Source organism: Urocitellus parryii, unplaced genomic scaffold, assembly GCF_045843805.1.
Source record: "Urocitellus parryii isolate mUroPar1 unplaced genomic scaffold, mUroPar1.hap1 Scaffold_4055, whole genome shotgun sequence".
NCBI lineage: Eukaryota > Metazoa > Chordata > Mammalia > Rodentia > Sciuridae > Urocitellus > Urocitellus parryii.
In genome coordinates, this window is record NW_027553633.1 from 1 (window position 1) to 20,409 (window position 20,409).

General features: G+C 42.9%; 1 protein-coding gene and 1 pseudogene across 1 annotated transcript; both read left to right on the forward strand.

The window, feature by feature from the left end:
• The first annotated feature begins 138 nt into the window (after nt 1-138).
• LOC144252363 (myomegalin-like) lies at nt 139-11,442 on the forward strand. Its single transcript, XM_077794742.1, has 11 exons — nt 139-169; nt 279-468; nt 1,059-1,183; nt 3,358-3,597; nt 5,890-6,006; nt 6,550-6,776; nt 7,759-7,902; nt 8,946-9,084; nt 9,382-9,428; nt 10,528-10,578; nt 11,204-11,442. Exons 1-11 carry the CDS (start codon nt 139-141, stop codon nt 11,243-11,245), a joined length of 1,353 nt encoding a protein of 450 aa, XP_077650868.1. The 3' UTR covers nt 11,246-11,442.
• A 198-nt stretch (nt 11,443-11,640) lies between these two features.
• Nucleotides 11,641-19,841, forward strand: LOC144252364 (plakophilin-4 pseudogene; annotated as a pseudogene).
• Nucleotides 19,842-20,409: the final 568 nt, after the last annotated feature.

A 20,409-nucleotide genomic window follows, 5' to 3' on the forward strand; every position in this document is an offset into this window, starting at 1 on the left:
AAGAAATCTTGATGTTGGTCTTTGGCAAATTTGAGATAGATTGTTGAACAAACAATAAAGGGTAAGCTTTAGACACCAGAATGTCTTCCTTCAGAGTGAGGGAGGCCATACTAAATGAGAGAATCAGGCACTGCAAAAATGGAGGTATACCGGACTTTAGCATATATGGGTACAGTAAGCCAAACTCTGTCCCTATGCCTTACCTTGGTTTTGATTGGTGCACTTTGGCTCATCTCCCTACTGAGCTTTTACCCCACACCTGTTGTTCTGCCCACCAGGGCACTCACAGGAAACAGAATGCCTGAGGGAGGCTCTGTTCTCCTCTGGATCCCGCCTTCAAGAGCTGGAAAAGGAGCTGGAGCAGCAAAAACTGGAGCGGCAGCAGCTTCTAGAAGACCTGCAGGAGAAGCAACAGGAGATCTTGCACTTCAGGGAGGAACGTCTGTCCCTCCAGGAAAATGACTCCAGGTAAGGGGAAGGGAGCCCCATTTTCAGATTTATAAGGTACATTGGCAAGACAGTAGTGTCCTCTTTGGGAAGCCTGGTTTCCCATCTGCTATTCCTGCTTCCTGGGTGAATTTGAGCAGAGGAGGGCCTCTCTAGGGATACCTTTTGCACTCCAAAGTGGAGTTACATAAGACTTGCATGTACCAGAGACTGGAGAAAGACCATTCCCATGCTGCCAATTAGATACAGGACATTACTTTCACCTTTACCTGGAAGCTGCCTCAGCAGCACAAGTTTGAATGATGTTCATCCAAAGCACAAGCTCCACAACTACCTGTCAGCATGAAGAGCACTGGGGGTCCAGTGAAGACACTATGCTGGTGTGTCTGTCCTGGTCCTAGCTTAGGTAACTAATGCTGCTTCACACCAAGTTACTTTACCTGTCCCAGGCTCTGCTTCTACATCTGTAAAGTAAAGGAGATGGTCTTCCTGATCCCTGAGGGGAAGTCTAGAGCTAAAACTCTAGGAAGCAAAGGTTGGCTTATAGTGTATTGCACAAGTATGGCTGAGCAGCCCTGCCAGCTCAGTGGGCCCTTGCTTCTCCCTGACAGACTGCAACACAAGCTGGCCCTCCTGCAGCAGCAGTGTGAAGAGAAACAGCAGCTCTTCCATTCCCTGCAGTCAGAGCTACAGATCTATGAGGCACTTTATGGAAATTCTAAAAAAGGACTAAAAGGTATGTTTTTCTTCTCCCTCTCCTCTTAAAGCCCAAGCATGAGACATTAGTGGCATGGGCAAGATTCTGTCTGGGTGCCCTAACAATAGGCCACAAGAATCAAACTTCACCTACTTAGGTAGCTAGAAACAAATTAATCAACGTGAGATTATACCATGTTTTTAATGCAAAGAACTATTCTGGTGCTATCATCATTTGTGAAGGTCTTAAATATTATAAATAATATATAATGACAGCCATGCAGCCATCCTACTTTACCTTAATCCTGACCCCCCAACTCACCATGGGACAATTAAGAGATATAAAACAGAAGTTATTGTGTCCATCTGCAACTAAAAAATTTTTTTTAAAGTATACATATATATGTATATAATTGGCTTTTAAAAATACCTTCGAAAGCTTAAAATTTCAAGCCTGATTTTAAATATTAGCATTTTTATTGAGGACTTTTGCCACCTGCTGAAATAATAATCTAGTATTTGAGAATTTTGGTATATTTCCCTATTTGTCTTCTTTAGATGAAGAAGGCACATTTGAATTTACTTAAAACTGGATTTAGTTTCCTAGTTTACTAAAAAGGGAAAATGAACTAGAACTTGAAGCATAGGGGCCTTACCAGGCTGAGAGAATAGCAAATGTACAAAGCCAATGTGAATGTTGGGTCAGGAGAGAGACCAGCCTGTCTATAGGAGAAGCTTGATTGGAGGAGTAAGAAATCAGATTAATGGAATGAAAGACACCAGTGCATAGAAAACCCATAATTCAAGCATGGAGGTTTATATACAATGGAAATAACTATGGTTTTTTCTTTTTCAATGAAAGAAAGTATGTAATGAAAACAGAATTTTAAGATGTTAAGTCTGGTGGGACATTTTAGAGACATTAGAATCTAAAAAACCTCTTGGATGGCTAAATAATTTGGGGAGCTTTAAAAAGTGAGAGCTTAATATAAGGTGCTTGGGAAGATAAAGAAGGACACATGAAAAATGTTTCATAAAAAAATACTGACAATAAGCAAAACTTAGTGGTAATTTGGATCTAGGGAGAGAAAGGGAGGAGTGTGATAGAAACTTTGGATTAGTTTCTGAAGCCACTTGATCCTAAACCACTTCCCCTTTTATTCCATTCCTCCTGTTCACGGGTCTTTTAGGATTTATTACAAAGCTGTTGCCACTACAACTCCAAAATTCCTTATTTTTAATTCCAAAATCCAATAAGAATTAAAATTGAATTAAAAGCTTTTTCATATACTCTTTAACTGAGTGACAAGAGGACATTTATAAGTCTTCAAATAATCACTTGATGGGTAAATGGCTGTGGGCCAAATGCAATTTGGTGCAAGTAATTCAAGGCACCCTCTTGCATGGTATATGCACCCTCTTGCCTTGCTAGAGATCAAAACCAATTCAGTATTTTAAAATATATTTGGCTTTGGGCTTGGGTTGTGGCTTAGTGGTAGAGTGCTTGCCTAGCATGCGTTAAGCCTGAGTTTCGATCCCCAGCACCATATAAAAATAAACAAATAAAGTTATTGTGTCCATCTGCAACTAAAAAATTTTTTAAAAAAGTATACATATATATGTATATATTTGGCTTTAAGGTAAAATATTTCTGAGATCTTTTCATTATAGTATGTACAAATATGTGTGGTAAGTAGAAATGAAAACCATAGAGAAGCTGAAAAATTCACTTTGTTAGGACCCCTGTCTAAAGTACTTGACTCCCATTTTTACATGTTACCAAAAGTCCTGGTGCATTCCTCCTCTCCCTCTTTGATTTCTGAGTGCAGAGGTGATCAAATCTTCTCCCTCAGCCCCTACCCTTCTCTAGTTGAGTGCTGACCTCCTGCCTTGGAGGATCCTGCTCTCCAGCCTGCAGAACTAAGGTTAATAAGGAGGTGAGATAACAGATTTGTTATTGTCTGCCAATCAAATGCCTTTAAGTACATGGTGGTAATTTTGAACCTCGGAAAATTCCAAACTGAAAATGTGTCACCTTGGTGTGTCCCAGGGGCTACACAGGAATGATTAACATCTCTACCACAGATTTGCTGCCCAAGTCTCTGAGACTACAGTAAGGTCCTTGGCAGAAAGGAATGTCACAGAACAGTATTCTCACAAGTGCTTGTAAAAAATGGGCCAATGCAACCAAACCCCTCTTCTCTCTTCTTTTAGCTTTCAGCCTGGATGGCTGTCACCAAGTTCCTTTGAACAGTGACTTGAACCACCTGGTGGCAGAGATACGAGCTCTGAGAGGGCAACTAGAACAGAGCATTCAGGTGAACAACTGTCTGCGGCTACAGTTGGAGCAGCAGTTAGATGGTGGTACTGGCAAAGGCAGCCTCAGCCCCTCCACTGTGAGCCAGAACTTCCCATCCAACCCTGACCCTGGAAATAAGCAGTCACACTTTCAAGGTAGGAAGGACAAAGAATCAAGAAGCCCTTAGCCAGTGGGGTGGTACCAATATGTGTGCAGTGGAAGGGGTACTGTTGCTTCTCTTAGGTTACTTAGGGTCAAGTTCTCAAATTGGAGAGGCTTTAATATGGTGTCCTGAGAGCATGGGATTTAGAGTCAGACCTGTCTCCAGATTCTGCGTTTACCATTATAGGTGGTTTGCTTTGGGCAATGTGTTTAAACAATGAAGTGTTGAAGCCTTGGTTTCCTCAACTTGCAGATGGTAATAATATAAAATATATACCATGTATGGTTATTTGGAGCATTGAATTAAATCATTTTCAAGTGTCTGGCACAATAAGAATTGCTCAATAATTATCAGCTATATATGTTAACATCTATTCCTTGTATTTGTGTGGTCCCTTACAATTTACCAAGCATTTTCAAATATTTAATTTCCTCTGAAGTACATGAGAAAACGGGGGCATTGAGATATTAATGGACAAGCTAAGGTTTATAGAACTTAGGGACCAAATCAGGCTAGGACCAGATATTTTGATTCCCAATCTGTATCTTTTTTCATCTTACCAGACTCTATCTCAGTATCACAGACCTTGCCACACTCTGTAGAGTGGCCCTTTCCTTCATCTGGGGGAACTTGGCATGTGGCAAGATACTCCTATCCCTAAGAAAACCAGGGCTATGGGAAAGTACTGGGTGGCAAGCGCGATCATTCCAGGTGACAGACATCCACTTCTGCCCCATCCTCTTGCCTGCATGTAAATACACATGTTCATCAGATCTGTATTACTCTCTTCGATATCTAGTCTCAGTTTTGCTTTCCTCACTTTAATTGAAAGTTAACAGATCTCTCATACCTAAGCTCTTGACACATTATTCAACTTCTACATCTTCTTCTGTTTTTACTTTTGATGTATCATTTAACCCACTCTCTCCACTCACCTGCATGGCCATATCTCCAATTTTATTCTAATCAAGAATCACTGATGCTCAGGTTTCCAAAAGGCTGAGCTTTCAAACTCTCCTGTCTGATGTTACTGAGTCAAGTTAATCCTTATTTTTTCCTTTTTTGCTGAATACTCATTTATGAAAGTATGACCTCAATTGTCAAATGAAAGGCACAATTACATGGACTTGTTGTGGCCATCAAGTAAGAAATACCTATGGACTGCTAAGTGGTATACTCAGTTGGCATCAACTTCTCAGCATTTATTGAATGTCTGTTTCACCCTTATGGGGCTGTCGTGATGGGCATGGTCTTGAGTCATGGGAAAGTACTGGGTGGCAGGCATGTTCATTCTAGGTGACAGACATCCACTTCTGCCCCATCCTCTTGCCTCTAACCAAGTTTCCCCTCTTAGTGTTTTTCCTTGTACCAGCTGAGATGCAGCCCCATGGTTTAGTCCCTTCTTCCTCCCAGTACCCAGAGACCTGAGCTGGAAACCTCACTCTGACCCACATTTCCCCCAGCAGTACCTTCCTGTCTTTTTTTTTTTTTTTGATATTTCGCGTTTTTTATCAACTTTATTTTTTCTTTTTGCAGTACTAGGGAATCAAACCCAGGGCCTTGGGGCTGGGGATATAGCTCAGTTGGTAGAGTACTTGCATTGCATGCACAAGGCCCTGGGGTTGATCTCCAGCACCAAAAAAAAAAAAAAAAAACAACAACAAGGAGGCTATAGCTGTAGATCAGTGGTAAAGCGCTTGCCTCACAAGTGTGAGGCACTGGGTTCAATTCTCAGTATGCATAAAAATAAACAAATATAAAAAATTTAAAAAAACAACAAACCCAGGGCCTTGTGCATAATACGCAAGCAGTCTATCACTGAGTTGTACCACTACCTTTGATTAACATTTTAACATATGTATGCATACATTTATGCATTATACAAAAAAGCGTATACAAAATTCTACTCAGGTTTGGGTTTATAAAATGATATCTAACAATGGGCTGGGGGTATGGCTCAGTGGCAGAGTGTTTGCCTAGCATGTGTGAGGCACTGGGTTCAATTCTCAGCACCACATATAAATAAGTAAAATAAATATTTTTTTAAAAAATTATATCTAACAAGTTTTTAAATGGGAAGTTACACTTTTTTTTCCTGAATAATGGAAACATACCAAGCGAACTGATTGTTGGTTTTTGCTTTTCATTGTGGCATGTGGATGCTAATGTTGTGAAAGGGGAGGCCTGTCAACTTAGACTTGGGTGGTAAAGATTAGGCTGTGCATGATTTGGGGTGCAGAATGTTCAAGGGGTTCTGAAAATTGTGATTGTCTTTACTCCCTAGATTCAGTTACTTCCCCTCCAGTTCGTGATGTTGGCATGAATTCTCCTGCTCTGGTCCTTCCCAGCTCTTCTTCCTCTTCTCCTGGCTTAGACACTGCCATTGTCACCAGGAAAAATGGTAAATATGGCAACTAAATGGCTCAGACACCATGATGGAAAATTATTAATGCAAATAACTGTTGGTTCTCTGTAAGTACAATATCTGAATTTAGAAAATTTTCTCTGCATGCCACAAAACCTTCAGTCCTATTCATTGAATCTTCTGTGGCTGCCTTTCTTTTCATTCTTCTTCCCACAGTTGTCCTGTTGTTCTGTTTGCATCATTTCCCTGTAATCTCTCCGTTCTTATATGTGCTGTGTCCCGCTGATTTACTTGTCTGTGCCTTTTCTATCCATAAATTTTTCATGTTTATAATACTATTTGTCCTGAATAGTCCACTTGTCAATAAAGATAAAATCTGTCTTCTAGCAAGTTTATTATGTAACGATGTAAGAAAGATTATAAAAATAAAGAAACCAGAAGGTCTCTATGGACTTGACCATCCTGCATTTTTGAAGGCTGCCTTTCTTGATCCTTTCACTGTCTCTTTGCATTGGCTGGAACTGAGGATATCATTATGAATAACAACAGATCCTATATTATCGTGGTTTTCTTTTACAGAGCTGGAATCAGATGCTCCTCCAGGAATGAAAAACTCTCCCAAGCTGGAGGGTGATGCTACGGATGGCTCCTTCGCCAACAAAAATGGCCGCCATGTCATAGGCCACATCGATGACTATTCTGCTCTCAGGGAGCAGATTGAGGAGGGAAAACAGCTGGTGCAAAAGATCCTGTCTCTCCTGAGGCCCACATGCAACTTCCTGGGCCTTGAATCTCAGAGCTCAGAGGTAGTCACACCTGCACCTCCTGGGTTCACCCTTTCTTTGTGTCCCTTGTCCTTAGTTCTACTTCCTTCTCCACTATTTATTTTTGTGGCCTGCATCTCCCAATGACAGAGAAATCATCTTCCAGTTATTCTAGCCAGGCCCTTGCTTCCCTTTCTCTTGATTCATTCGAAGTTCTACTCTGTTGTAGAGAAGGCCAACTAGATATTCCTCCTTAGAGCCCCAGAGAAGTCTGTGCAACATTGTCATCATCCTCAGTAGTGCATTTGTTAAGTATTGACATCCATGTGATGTTGTGTTGAACTCAGCACCCTCCGGTAGTTATTACCTGTTAAGTCATGGTGGCCCATGCTGGCCCACTTAAAATCAATCAGATGGACAGATGCTGAGGGATTTGCGTCCATAACGACCTTGTGTGTGGAAAGGGTAAGAAGTGGGACACTATGGTATTTGTTGAGACAGAGCAAAGGCTGGGAAGCAGTGCTTCTCAGAGTACTTTACTGTTGAGAGAAACCAAGGATCAGTGACTATGCCGAGCCACCAGAGACCCATAGATGAATAGACACAGCCCTGCCTCCAGAGAGCCTGGACTCAAGGGCAAGACACAGACCTCTGTTGATAAGCAAACTAAGGTGCCAAGAGCACAATGTGAGAAGCCACCTCTTGTGCCTTGAATGGACCAATGCAGAAGGGTCTTTTGTTGCAGGAAAGGAAGGTAACAGGTCTGTAGAGGACATGACATGGGAATGTGCCTTGACAGCCTTATAGGGTGTCCAGGTGGAGGAGGCATTCCAGGTAAAGGGAGCAGCACTTCAGTCCTGGGACCACACAGGGATGAACCAGGGTTTTATAGGTTCAAGCATCCCATGTTTTGTGCCTCACTTAAAAGGAAGCAAGCTTAAGACCTATACAGGCCTGCCATATCCTGAGCCTTGAGATATCTCAGCTTGAATGTTGTCCATGGTTCCCTTCCCCCTTTCCACAGGCACCAGGCAACAAAGGAGTCCGTGAGCTACGCAGCAGTCTCAGTGCCCTGCACCACACCCTAGAAGAGTCAGCCTCCCTCCTGACCATGTTCTGGCGAGCGGCCCTGCCAAGTTCCCAAGGCCCCGCACTGCCTGGCAAAGCAGTAAGAGACTAATGTCTTCTTCCATTTTAAATACTGCTCTTCTGTTTCTGGTGTGGTTCTGTCTCCTTAGTCCCACAGCTTTCCGAGGGTCAGGAACCACATGGGAAATTAGTATGGACACGACCTTAGGGGAGCATCCTGGAGGGAAACCCCTGATCCATGGCAGCTGCTTTCATGGCAGCTCTGATTACCTTACCTCCTCCTTATACTCCAGCCTCCAAGATCATAAATCAAAGAGGAGAAAGAAAAAAAATGGAGGAACTATAACTGAAGTTTGAGTGAACTGAAATTCAGGGGCCTTTTGAAGTTTCTCTCCTCCTCAAGTCTCCTTGGTCAAAAGATCAGAGGATATCACCATGAGCCTGAAGCTTCTTATGGTCATGCTCCTAGAATCCCAACATATCTTTTTAAATTATCATCTCTGTGCCAGAGTCCCCCCCCCCAGCCCCCAGCCCCCAACCCCAGGATCTGCTGTGATCTCAGGCTGGCTCTTATTGCTAAGCCTGGAGTGGTCCCACATCTGGATCCCCTTCCCAGATATTCGAGTTCCAGACAAATATTGCTGTTATCTTTTAGGAGCTAACTGCTAATTCCAGGGAAGGTGCTTTACCATCTTCACATTTGTACAGATATTTAGAGACTTACACACTGTCTTCAGGGCAGCCCTGTGTCCCATACATCATATCTCTGAAATTCCACGTCTTGTATGGATGGGGGAAGGATGAGATAGAACTTTTACAAGGACTGAATTGGAGGTCTTATTCACAATTGGGAGTTTTCTGCCAATCTGGGGTCAGGGTCTCCTTGGCCACAGAACAGTAGTCCTGTGCTAGTCTAGGGGCTTTCATGTTTTCAACATTCTTACCTATGGCCTCTTCCTCAACTATCCTGAACTGGAGGATCAAGAGGCTGTAATGGAGAGAACATACTCCAGAGAGTGTTGAGAAGATTATAGAGTTCTGCTTCCAGTTGGTAGGAACCACAAAGCACTGGATGCTTTTGGTCTCCATACTGTTGTCTGAGAGCCTATCCTTCTTCCCCAGGATGAATCAATGGAAAGGGAGCTACTGGATCTGCGAGCCCAAGTATCCAAACAGGAGAAGCTCCTTCAGACCACAGCTGAGCGTCTGAAGACTGCCAACCAGCAGAAGGAGAACATGGAGCAGTTCATCGTCAATCAGTGTAGGTGCCCCTGAGCAGTGGAGCAGCAGAGGAAAGGGGTGGTCTTGCAGATGCCCCACTTTTGCTGCAGATGAACAGTGACCACAGAGGCACTGGAATGTTGGGAGGGGAGAGTCTGTGGTCACTGGGCCCAAACCTCCTGTGCCATGAGGAATTGTGGGTGCAGAGGGAGGGAAGGAAGGAGTCAGCAAGAGGCCATGATTGAGGGGTCAAAAGAAAATGCTTTAGAAAACACATGCCCAGCAAGTAGGGCCCAGCTGGTAATTCCTGCTTTGTGGGGCTGTTTTGTTGTTTCAGTGACCAGGACACATGATGTTTTGAAGAAGGCAAGGACTAATTTGGAGGTAAGGAAACGATTACACCTATCAGAGCCAAAGAACCTGCCTCTAACACACCACTGTCTATCATCAGGTCTGTAGGTGACCCTGACCTTCTTTCTCCTTCCAGAGGAGATATCTGATCCACTTGACTGGTCCTAGCTCCTAGTTAGCCTCCTGTTAGGATTCCATCCTATCACTTCTCCCCACTCAGTTCCCTTCCCTGCCCTTGTTTTTCTCTTGTCATCATCTCTCATTTTTCATTTCATTTTTTCCTGCTTGATGTCAATTAAACAAGGAGCCAGGAGAAATGCAGTTCAGTTGGTTCTTGAGGACAGAGACATTTGCAGGTTTTCTGAGAATTAGTTGTCTGTACAGGGGTCTTTGGGCCATTTGGGCATTCTGGACTTTCCTAAACTACTTTATGATAAAGCAGAGTAAGGCACAACCTTATAAATTGACTTTAGTGCAAAATATTATGTTAAGAACAGCAATTTGATTTTTGACACATTTTTTCTTTAAAAAACATGATAAAAAATCCACTTGGTCTCATTGATCTAAAATAAAATAAAATTTGATAATAAATAAACACTGAATCTTAAGGCAAGAGATTTTTTAAAAAAATATATATGTATATATATATATACATATATATATATATATATATATATATATACATGCTAGACATTCTCTACATTTACTTAAATTCTAAGTGCTTATTACTTAGTACTTTGAAGAAAAACTTGATGTGCACTAATTGGTTTAAAACTCAGAAACTAAACTTTTAAACTTAGACATTAAACTTCGCCAGAGAAGTTGAACATATTCTTAGAAATATTCCTAAATTGGGGCTGGGGTTATAGCTCAGTGGTAGAACACTTGCCTAGCACATATGAGGCACTGAGTTTGATCCTCAGCACCACATATAAATAAATAATATAAAGGTATTTATTTGTCCATCTACAAATAAAATAATTTTTTAAAAAAGAAATATTTCCTTAGTTATATTCCAAAAGGGTTGACTCCTACACTGTGACTGAGGGTGGGCCATGGTTTAACCAGCTCTTGTTTTTTAATTCCCTTTGGTTCTTCTCTGATGATTCCTTTCTTTCCTGAGCTTCTTTAGCACAACACTTACAAGATTGCCTCTGTACAGCCTTATCCTGTCCCAGCCAAGGTAACCCAGCAGCCTCCAGATCCCACTGGCTATCTCCAGTGTGCAGGCCTCCCTTTCTACTTCCTGATGCCTGGGCTGTAACTCCAGGCTTGTCACTAACTGGCTGTGTGCCTTTGGCTGGCCCCTTTGCCTCTGTGAACTGCTGCCCCCTCATCTGTTAAGAGTAGACTAGATGGTCTCATCCCTGCCCCTTTGAATTCTCCTCAAGAAAACTGGGATACACACTTAACAGGGGAACTCCCCCCAACATGTTTTCTCCTTCCTACCACGGGCTTTTTCTACATGTGCATGTTTCATGCTTGGCACTACTTTTCCTAGAAGATGGCAAACCTCCCCACTTTTTTGTTTTTCTTCAGACCACATAACTTGTAGCATGAACTGGCTCATCCAGAGGAAATGGTAGGATCTGACCACATAGAGTATAGTGGGGCAGTGGCTGGGGCAGCAGGAATTTGGGTGCATAGGGAGGCTTTTCCTTTAAGCTGGGACCTGGAAGCTCATCCTCTTAATCCCCTCCTGCCATGTTCTGGCTTCCTGCATGCTTTGCCCTCATTCCAGCCTCTGGGTGCCGTCAGCAGGGTCTGACAGTTCCATCTGAACAGGGTTGTTTTATGTTTGCTTGCAGGTGAAATCTCTAAGGGCCCTGCTGTGCACTCCAGCCTTGTGACCCTTGCCTTCCAGGAGCCACGCAAGAAGCAAAGCCACCACAGGTCCTTAAAGCATCAGGAAGAATGGGGCTGCCCCTCTTTTGAACAACTACCTGTCTGCTGAGGAGAATCTGGGCTTGAGTCCTCTAAATCTGCTGGAGGTCTGAAGATGCAGTCAGAGATGTGTCCTTGTGGGGTAGGCAGAAAGGTAGAATGACTTCCTGGCAGTGATGGAATAACAGTAGCCAAATCCCCCTGGGCCCAGCATGAAGCAAAGCGCGTGTGAGATTGCATAGTAGCACTTGTGACACTGCTTCTGAACAGCCTCAGTGGCATAGCACCTGCCAGAGCACGGTTCTCATCTCAACAGCTGTCCTCAGATGGTCAACGCGAAGGAAATAGTTGCCTTCTACACATGGGACATGTGATCCCCATGGTGAAGCTCCTCCACAGTTATAGAAGCACACTACTGAGCAGCAGTGCCCTTCTGGACAGTGTCAGTGAGCACTGCTCACAGATCCACACCTAACCAGGTAGCTCCTCTGGGCCAAGTCAGGCTGGGCTTCATGCTGTACCACCAGTTCTGAGAGCTTTGATTCTGTGTGGGGAATTGGTGACTTGTTAGATGCCCTGTCATGCTTAGCCTAGCATGATCTTCTTCATTTCTTACATGTTCTCCAAACTATACTGTCCCTACCCCCATTAGGTATGTTATCCCTTTGTCATCCTAACTTCCCTCAGGCGAATTGGGAACTGATGGCCATACCAAGCCTATGGAAAGTCTTGCATATAGCAGCCCTCTGCTTGTTTTTAAGTGGTCTGGGCAAGGCCCTAGTTGTACTGAAGCCTAGTCTGTGTCTTCAGAGTGCTCCTAGGATGTGGGTATGTGTGTATAAATGTATGATAGAGATTTATTTATGTTGCTGTAGCAATATGTTGAAGGCCAACATAACTCATGGATGGGGAGGATGAAAGGAAACAACAATCTTTTTTTGGTGGCTATTAAAGAAATATGTGTATAAGGAAATAGTTTTTCTTTGTTTTGTTTTGCATTTCTACACCATTTCCCAGAACAAGTGTATCAGAATAGGAAAGACAAACTGTCATGAAAAAAATAATAGTCTAATCCATAAAGTCTAAGTTTAAAAATTCATTTTTCCTCTATTTTACAAAAATTTCCAATATACATGATAGAGTGATCCTTAAACTTGATTTGCCTTACAGTTTTCACAGGGAAGGACATATTTTGCTGTTTGTTGTGTTCCATTAAAACTCAGGAGTTAGGATGGCAAGGGAAATAAAGGTTTCTTGCAATGATGGATTTGAGCAAGATAGAGAACATTTTCTTTCTCAACTCTCCATCGTTTGTGACTCAGGAGCATGGAAAGCTTTTATAAGAGCTATGGGGTGCAGTAGGACGAAAGGAAGGAAATATCCATGTGTATATTTAGCTAGGCTGTGTTAATCAGAAACATGTCTCAGACTCCGTTCCTCTGGGCAGTGCCCTCAGGTCCAGGGAAGTCCCTCAGACTCCATTTTCAGCTTAAGGAAAGTCAGAAGTTAAAAGGCTTTGGAGCTGTTCATTTCAAATGGAGTCTGTTTCACAAATCAGTTGTGAAGATTGTGGGAGCAATTTCCTGGGATGAAATGCCAAGAACTTTTGTGGGTGTGGGACCCTAGGGTTGCATTTAAATATAAGCATCCCAGGTGATTCTGATGCAGGTGGGCTACTGACCACAGTTTAACACACATTGTTTTATATCATTGACTCAAAACATTAAATAAATTTATTTAAGAACCATAGTTGAAAATTATGTCATTCTGATACCAGTCTTGGAGATCAGGAATGGGTCTTTGTTCCCCTGGTGTTTAGGATTAAACACCCTGAGAAACACCCAGGCAAGTGTAGGAAGCATATTTTATATAAGACAGAGACAGGGACAGCAGACTTCTCTGAAGAGAATTGGTACCGCTGGTTATCTATCAGTGACTAGTCCTGCTTCCTCACCTGTTGAAGTTTGAAGCATCCCAAGGCATGCATATAAAGCAGGGTTTATTTATTTATTTATTTTTATTTATTTATTTATTTATTTATTATTAGTTTTTCAAAACCTTACATAGCTCTTGACATATCATATTTCATACATTTGATTCAAGTGGGTTATGAACTCCCATTTTTCCCCGTATATAGATTGAAGAATCACATCGGTTACACATCCATGTTTTTACATACTGCCATACTATTGTCTGTTGTATTCTGTTGTCTTTCCTATCCTCTACTATCCCCCCTCCCCTCCCCTCCCATCTTCTCTCTCTACCCCATCTACTGTACTTCTAAGAGCAAAACTCAAAAAGTTTTTAGTTGTTCTAGACATTCAGAGTTAATATTAGATTAAGTTCATGGGATGATTAAGTTTCAGTTTTTACACTGATCATCAACTAAAAATAGTGTTTGACTTAAATTCAAATGTAAATAGTTTCATATGAAATAATCAAAGAAAAATCATAAATGGATCAGTGTGGTGAGATAGAGACAGATGGGCAGGGTTTATTTAAAAGGGGATAACATAGACTTCTCCTAGGAGGGAGGAGGGGGCCAGAGCTGGTGTCCTGGTATCCCTAGAAGTGAGGTGTTCTGCCCTTTTTATATGTCCTAGGCTTCCTTTGTTCTCCTGCCTCTTCCCCTTATCTTTCTCCTTCCTGTGGTATGGGACTAGGCCTAGGCAGTGACTAGACCTAGGAAATGCTTAGTGGGATGGCCAAAAGGTGGGAAACAGGTGGGCTGAAGTGGGAAGGGCAGGATGGTGCAGCCTACATTAATTAACAACCTTATAGCTCCCTGTAGGGAGCTATTCCTGGGACTGGTTATCTTAGCAACAGGTTGGAGCAGGGGCGGTTCTTGGGTGGAGGAAGGGCTCTGAAGGAATTAACTCAGGGGACATTCTCCAACTAGCCAGACTCACTCAAAATTGGCCTCCTTAAACCCACCTTCCACCATGCGGTCAGCGCACTGGTTTCATCAATGAGGTTCTTGGCATAAAAGTTAGCTAGCAGAGATCGAAATAAAACACACAGACTCAGTTACCTTTTTCTATGACCAGGTCCGAGACGGCTCCCCTCTCTGGCTCCCACCTCGAACCACCGGTAGGGCAGCAAGGCTTACTCAGGGCTAGCAGGAGAGAGAGAGCTTGAGCACGCCAGGGAGTAGCCTTTTATTGGGGAACAAGAAATTCATGGGAGAATTCCATCCAATGAAGGTTGAGGGGGGCTGCACTCCAAGGTCAGGGTCAGTGATTGGCCCCTGGGGTCAGTGGTCAGTCACACCCCCCCCACGGACGGGTTCTCTCATCAGGAGAGGGCCAGGAAAGCTCCGACACAGATTAGCCAGAGCGCCTCAGACCCAAACCAGGAGTTGCCCAGTCACGTGTGAGAATGGCTTTCCACACCACCTGACTTGATTGACCTGTTTATACTGTCTCTCTAGTTCTGGCTTCAGAAGTGGGCAAAGAGCTGGGTGTCAGTAGGAGTGGGTGTGTCTTGCTGTTTTATAGACCCCAGAACCCCCACCACCTTTTTCTTCTTTGTGCATATGCCTAAGGGTAAGAAGGAGCTGGAACACTTGGGATAATCAATAGCAGCTCATTGTGCTGGGAAGTGTGATCCCCAGGTTAGCTGTTAGCAACCCATCTGTCTTTTCTTTGATAACCAGCCCTTATTTCTCAACCCCCATCATTTATTACCTACACTGACTGCCAGACCTTCTTACCCCTGAGTCAGTTTGCTGAGGAATGTGACATATCGGGTCCCCTCAGGCCAGGTGGGGCTGCAGACAGATTAACTCACCATCCTCATTTATCTGTCCTCTTATACTTCCATAAATGTTGAAATAAAAATCTTAAGAGATTCCTTCAGAAAAATTCTTGTATTCTTTTGCCTTCTAGAATTAAAATTAAGCTATCACTCTATAATTATTTCCTAGAAATAGTTAAAAATGAAATCCTGTGAGGGGAAATAGAATTTAAGTCCTATAAAGGGGGCTGGAAGGGAAAACAGAACAGGTACCACTTAAAATATGTAATAGTATCTCTTGACCTGTCAACCTAGGCCTTCAGAATGTGCAGAGTTCATCACGTCCTTCAGATCTCGTCACTGGTGAAGTGAATTAGAGAGGTACTTGTGTTGATTTTCTGTTATTGCTGTAACCAATTCCCATAAACACAGTGTGAGAACACCCCAAACTCATTTTCTTAGAGTTCTGTAGGTTAGGAGTCCACCAAGGGTCCCAACAGGCCTAAATTGATAGGTCAATCCTTGGCTGGTAGCTGTTTCCTCCACCTTCACAACCAGCAACAGCAGGCAGAGTGCTTGATCCATCATCCTGACCTCTTTCTCTGCCTCTTCTTCCATGTTAAAGACCCATGGAATTATTTGGATGTTATGGATTACCCTGTGCCATTCAGCATGGTCTCCCCATCTCAGAATCCTTAACATAAGTCCATCTGCAAGTCCCTTGCTAGATAATGAATGAAGCCTGTTCACAGGTTCCAAGGATTAGAAGAGGATCTCCTGGGGAGGCCATTATTCTGCCTGCCACATACTCTTAATTCATGTGCTAACTAATGTTGGAATTAAAATAAAACACTAAATCAAATTAGTAAAATTAAGACACTACCTTGAGCTCTGGAAATGCTCCATTGATGACCTTAGGATTTTACAAGTGTTTGAGATTATTTTAGATATGGCCCTTATTTTTCTCAAAGGCTGGCTTTGGGTGCAGAAATCTCATCTGAGGCTAAGAGGACACAAGGAAGCGGGGGGGGGGGAGAGGCAGATTCTGTATACCTGGGAGCCTGCTGACTTTGGCTCAGTACCCTTGGCTCATTCTAAATGGGGCAGTTGGATGATTTTCTTTGGTCAGGATTTCCTGCTGCTTGTAGCCCCTAGCACCATGGGGATCTCTATGTGCCCAATGAAGGCCATGAGGTGGTGCTAGAAAAGGGCCTAGGGTATTCAAGTCCCTCAAGATGAGGGCCAGATTCTAGCCATGAGGAACAGGAAATGGAATAGCTGTGGTTGAAATTCAGCTTTAAGGTGCAGCCATCTTCTTTGGTCTCCTCATAAACTGAGCTTGACCAGAAACAATGTGATTGTTTTTGATTTTTCTTCTGATACAAAATATCCCTTCATCTTCATCTCACATGAGGGCAACCCCTTCCTGTGTTGGCCTGTATGGTGTGTATGTGGGAGGGATAGAGGGTATGTGGGCAGGAAGAGCAAGAAGAGGAATGGGGAGTAGAACAACAAGGCAGGCCAGGAGGACAGAGAGGAGAGAGGGATGGAGGTGGGGCAAGATGTGCAGGAGGTGGTGAGGGGAAGGAGCTGAGCTTGAATTCTCAGGCCCAGAAGGAACTCAGCTTGTAACCAAAAGCTTGGTCCTTGTCCCCAGTGCCAATGAATGCCTATTAATAATGAGGACACAGTTTTGAGAAAAAAAGGAAAAAGCTGTTTTATTGCTTTTCTGACAAAGGAGAAACACAGGGCACTCCTGTCCCTGAGGCTGTGATTCTGCCCATCAGAAAGAACAGGGGGATTTTAAAGGAGCTCCTTAAGGCTACATTCCAAATGTGCCCTGACAGGGAGTTCCAGGGGCTTTGATGGAGTGTTAGGATTCACTTGTTATTTGTCACTTCCGAGATCCTCTTACAGACATCTCCTTCCTGTGGAACACAGATAACTCAGGGTAATGTGGCCTCCAGGTTAGGGAGAGTGAGGGGGAGAAAAGAAAAAGGGAAAAAATGTCCCTTTGAAAAATAGCCTCAGAACTAATATTCAAAAGGTGAAGTGGACCCCTGTTACAAGCTGTTGATGGATTGGTACTCAAAAGTTTATTTGGGGGCTGGGGTTGTGGCTCAGTGGTAGAGTGCCTGCCTTGCATGAGTGAGGCACTGGGTTCCATTCTCAGCACTGCATACAAATAAATGAATAAAATAAAGATCCATCAAAAACTAAAACTATATATATATATATATATATATATATAGTTTTATATTTTTAATATATATTTATATATATTTATATATATATATTATATATATATATATATATGTGTGTGTGTGTGGTGTGTGTGTGTGTGTGTGTGTGTATTAAGTTTATTTGGGACAATAGCAGCATGTACTCACTATCCACAAAGACAGGAAGTAGGGAATCCTCTGGTAGCTGGCTGGAGAGAATCCAATGACAACAAAATTAAATGCACCCAAATGGAGGCCACATTTCCAACACAATCACACCATGATTTTAGAGGGTACTCAGGACTTCCAGTGCTGTGTGGCAGATTGGTTCAGTCACCTCTCAAAAGACCTCCAATCCCAGGGGAATAGCCCCTCAATGCCAAACCACTTTTGAGAGGTAACCCTGACAGATGCACAGATACAAATAGCTTCTCCTTCCCAAAGCCAGGTGGCAGCAGCGCCCCCCCCCCAAATGCCTCAGGATTGACCGAGGGTACTGGCACCTTCACTGAAAAGGAGTGTTCATGACATCGAGCAATTTGGACAGCAACAGTAAGATATTTACAATAGGATGGTTCCATCTCACCCAGACAGCCTGATGGCTTATTGAGTTTCTGTGTTTGTCAGCACAGACAGCTTTTGCTAGACTATGTCTTCTGCTATGTCTCCTGTATATGAGGGAAGGACCTATTATAGCCCAGTGTACCATAGGCCAAACCAAAGAAACATGGAGCTCCAAGGATGGCAGGTGGCTCTCTATCACACCAGCTCAGGTGTTGGAATCTATAAAAGACTTCCAGCCAACAGAATGACCTTCCATACCAAACAAATAATTATGCTCTAAACACAACGGCTACCTACACCCAGCTCTACAGGCCAATACAATATCAAGTACAAGAGTTCAATTATAACTGGCTTCAGTAGGCAGCTCTGGCTGATGATGGCACCACAAGATCCCCATTAATAGACAATGTGATGGGGTGACCAGCACCCTGACATAGCAGGTTCCTGCTCAGGAGGTGAGAGCTGCCTGGAAAAATAAAAAGTCTAAAATAATCAGTAAGAAGTAAGACAAAGCCAAAGATTAGATTTAAATAGAGGAGTGTCTGGTGGGTCTTCCAGTCCTGATAGGAACTGGAACTGAACATCTGGAAAAGGCCCTGATTTTTTATTTAAGGGGGAGTACATCAAAGGCAGGGATAAGGTTTCAGTGGGAGGAGTCTTGCTTGGGTGCTTATTCCTTGGTATGACAGGGGTCTTGCAGTAAACAGGTTGATTGGTGTTTGGCAGGCTACACCCATCTCTCTCTCTCTGAGACTGTGCTTGAACTTGAGCTGTGAGTTAGAACAGGGTGCCGATGTGAATTGGGCATTCTCGCATCAGGAGGTTCTGCTTGGGAGTTCCCAAAACCAGTCTTCCCTGCCTAATGGTTCGAATGTCACTCAGTTCACACACAGCTCATAGTTGGCCTCCCCTGGGACAGCATCCAGAAAGACCCCAGGAAGTTTGCCTGGCACAATCCCAAGCTGCCCAAAATCATTCATATGCTGCAGCACCAGTTGCACTCCATACTAGCACACACAGCAGCCTGTCTTCAGCACCTGGGTTTTGGCCACAACAAAGTGAAATTGGAGGTATATAGGCTAGGGCAAATCAAGCGTCTGTTTGATTTTTTAGACCATAGAGTTTTGAAAGTTCAGAAGGATACTTGTGCCCTCTGAAACCTTGTCTTTGGCAAGTCCACAGATGAAAATCAAATAACATGAAAAATGTTGGTGGGATACCTGCCATCTCACATCTGTGAGAAAAACTATTGATGCAGAAGTAACGGAGCTTGTTACAGGAGTTATTTGCTATTCATCTTCATGGGATGCCTTAAAGAAGACATCAATCATCTGAAATGCCCTCTCAACCTGAACAAACACTGTGCTTGTTCCTGTTCTGGGTGGAATGCTCTTCTTTTGTTGGTGATTATAAAATTAAATTTCTGACTTCACTAGTTCTGCATAACAGGACAGGGTGCCTGAGCGACCTCAACTCTGCAGGGAATGAAGCAAGGAAGAAAATACAGTCCTGTGAGAGGCTGGTTGACTCACGGTTTTAAGTGATCTGTAGGTGTGAACACATCTGATTATAACAGCAAGATGGTGGAGAATTGTGCACCGTGAGGAACTTGTCCTATTGGCTGGAACTGAAGGTCCCTTAGGCTTGACTGCTGGGACTGACAAGTTGGATGACTTACTAGGTAGGAAAAGAATCTCCCAGCAAAGGCTCCAAGCCAAGCTGCTGGAGGAAGAAGAAAAAGAAAAAGAGAAGTCCACAAGAGGATCAATGGGATGGAGTTTGTCCTATCCCAGCACTGCTGAATTCCTCCAAAGGACCCAACATGCTCTGGTATCTGTCAGTGATAAAACTACATCTGGGGCTGGGATTGTGTCTCAGTATCAGAGCATATTGCCTCTCTCACTTCCCAGACACTATGGTGTGAACACCTTTGCTTTACCACAGGACTGACACTATGATGTTCAGCCTCACCAAAGGCCCACAACAATGAGACCAAGTGACCATGGACTGAAACATCTCAGATTGTGAGAAAAACTAATTTGTACCTTCTTATAAGTTGTTTCTTTTTTTCAGGTATTTTTATCACAGTGTCACAAATATGAATACTAAATCATAAAAATAAGTCTTGAAAATATCTTAAAGATTTTATTCAGAGTATTCTTTAACCACAACAAAGTTAGATTGTTAGTCAACAATATAACAAATCTGAAAACTAACCAAATGTTTTGAAATTCGGCAATCTATTTCTTTTAAAATTACTTATGTGTTAAAGAAAAAAATTACCAGGGAAATAGGAAGCTTTTTAACTGATGAATAATTGAAATGCAAAAATATCAAGAGTGAGGGGATGCAGCTGAAGAAGTTCTTAAGGGAGTGTCTCCCTCTAACTCTCCAACTGCTTGCACTAGAAAAGAACACAAGGACAAAATCAGTGTTCTGTCTGTGCTTCCACCTTGAGAAGGACACTTAAATTATTTTATTCATATTTATTGCCATCATCATCATCATCATCATTATTACTAATTTTATAGTGCTGGTGATCAAACCCAGGGCCTCTTCAGCTGGCATTCTACCACTGAGCTAAGACGCCCTTCCACACAAGGACATTT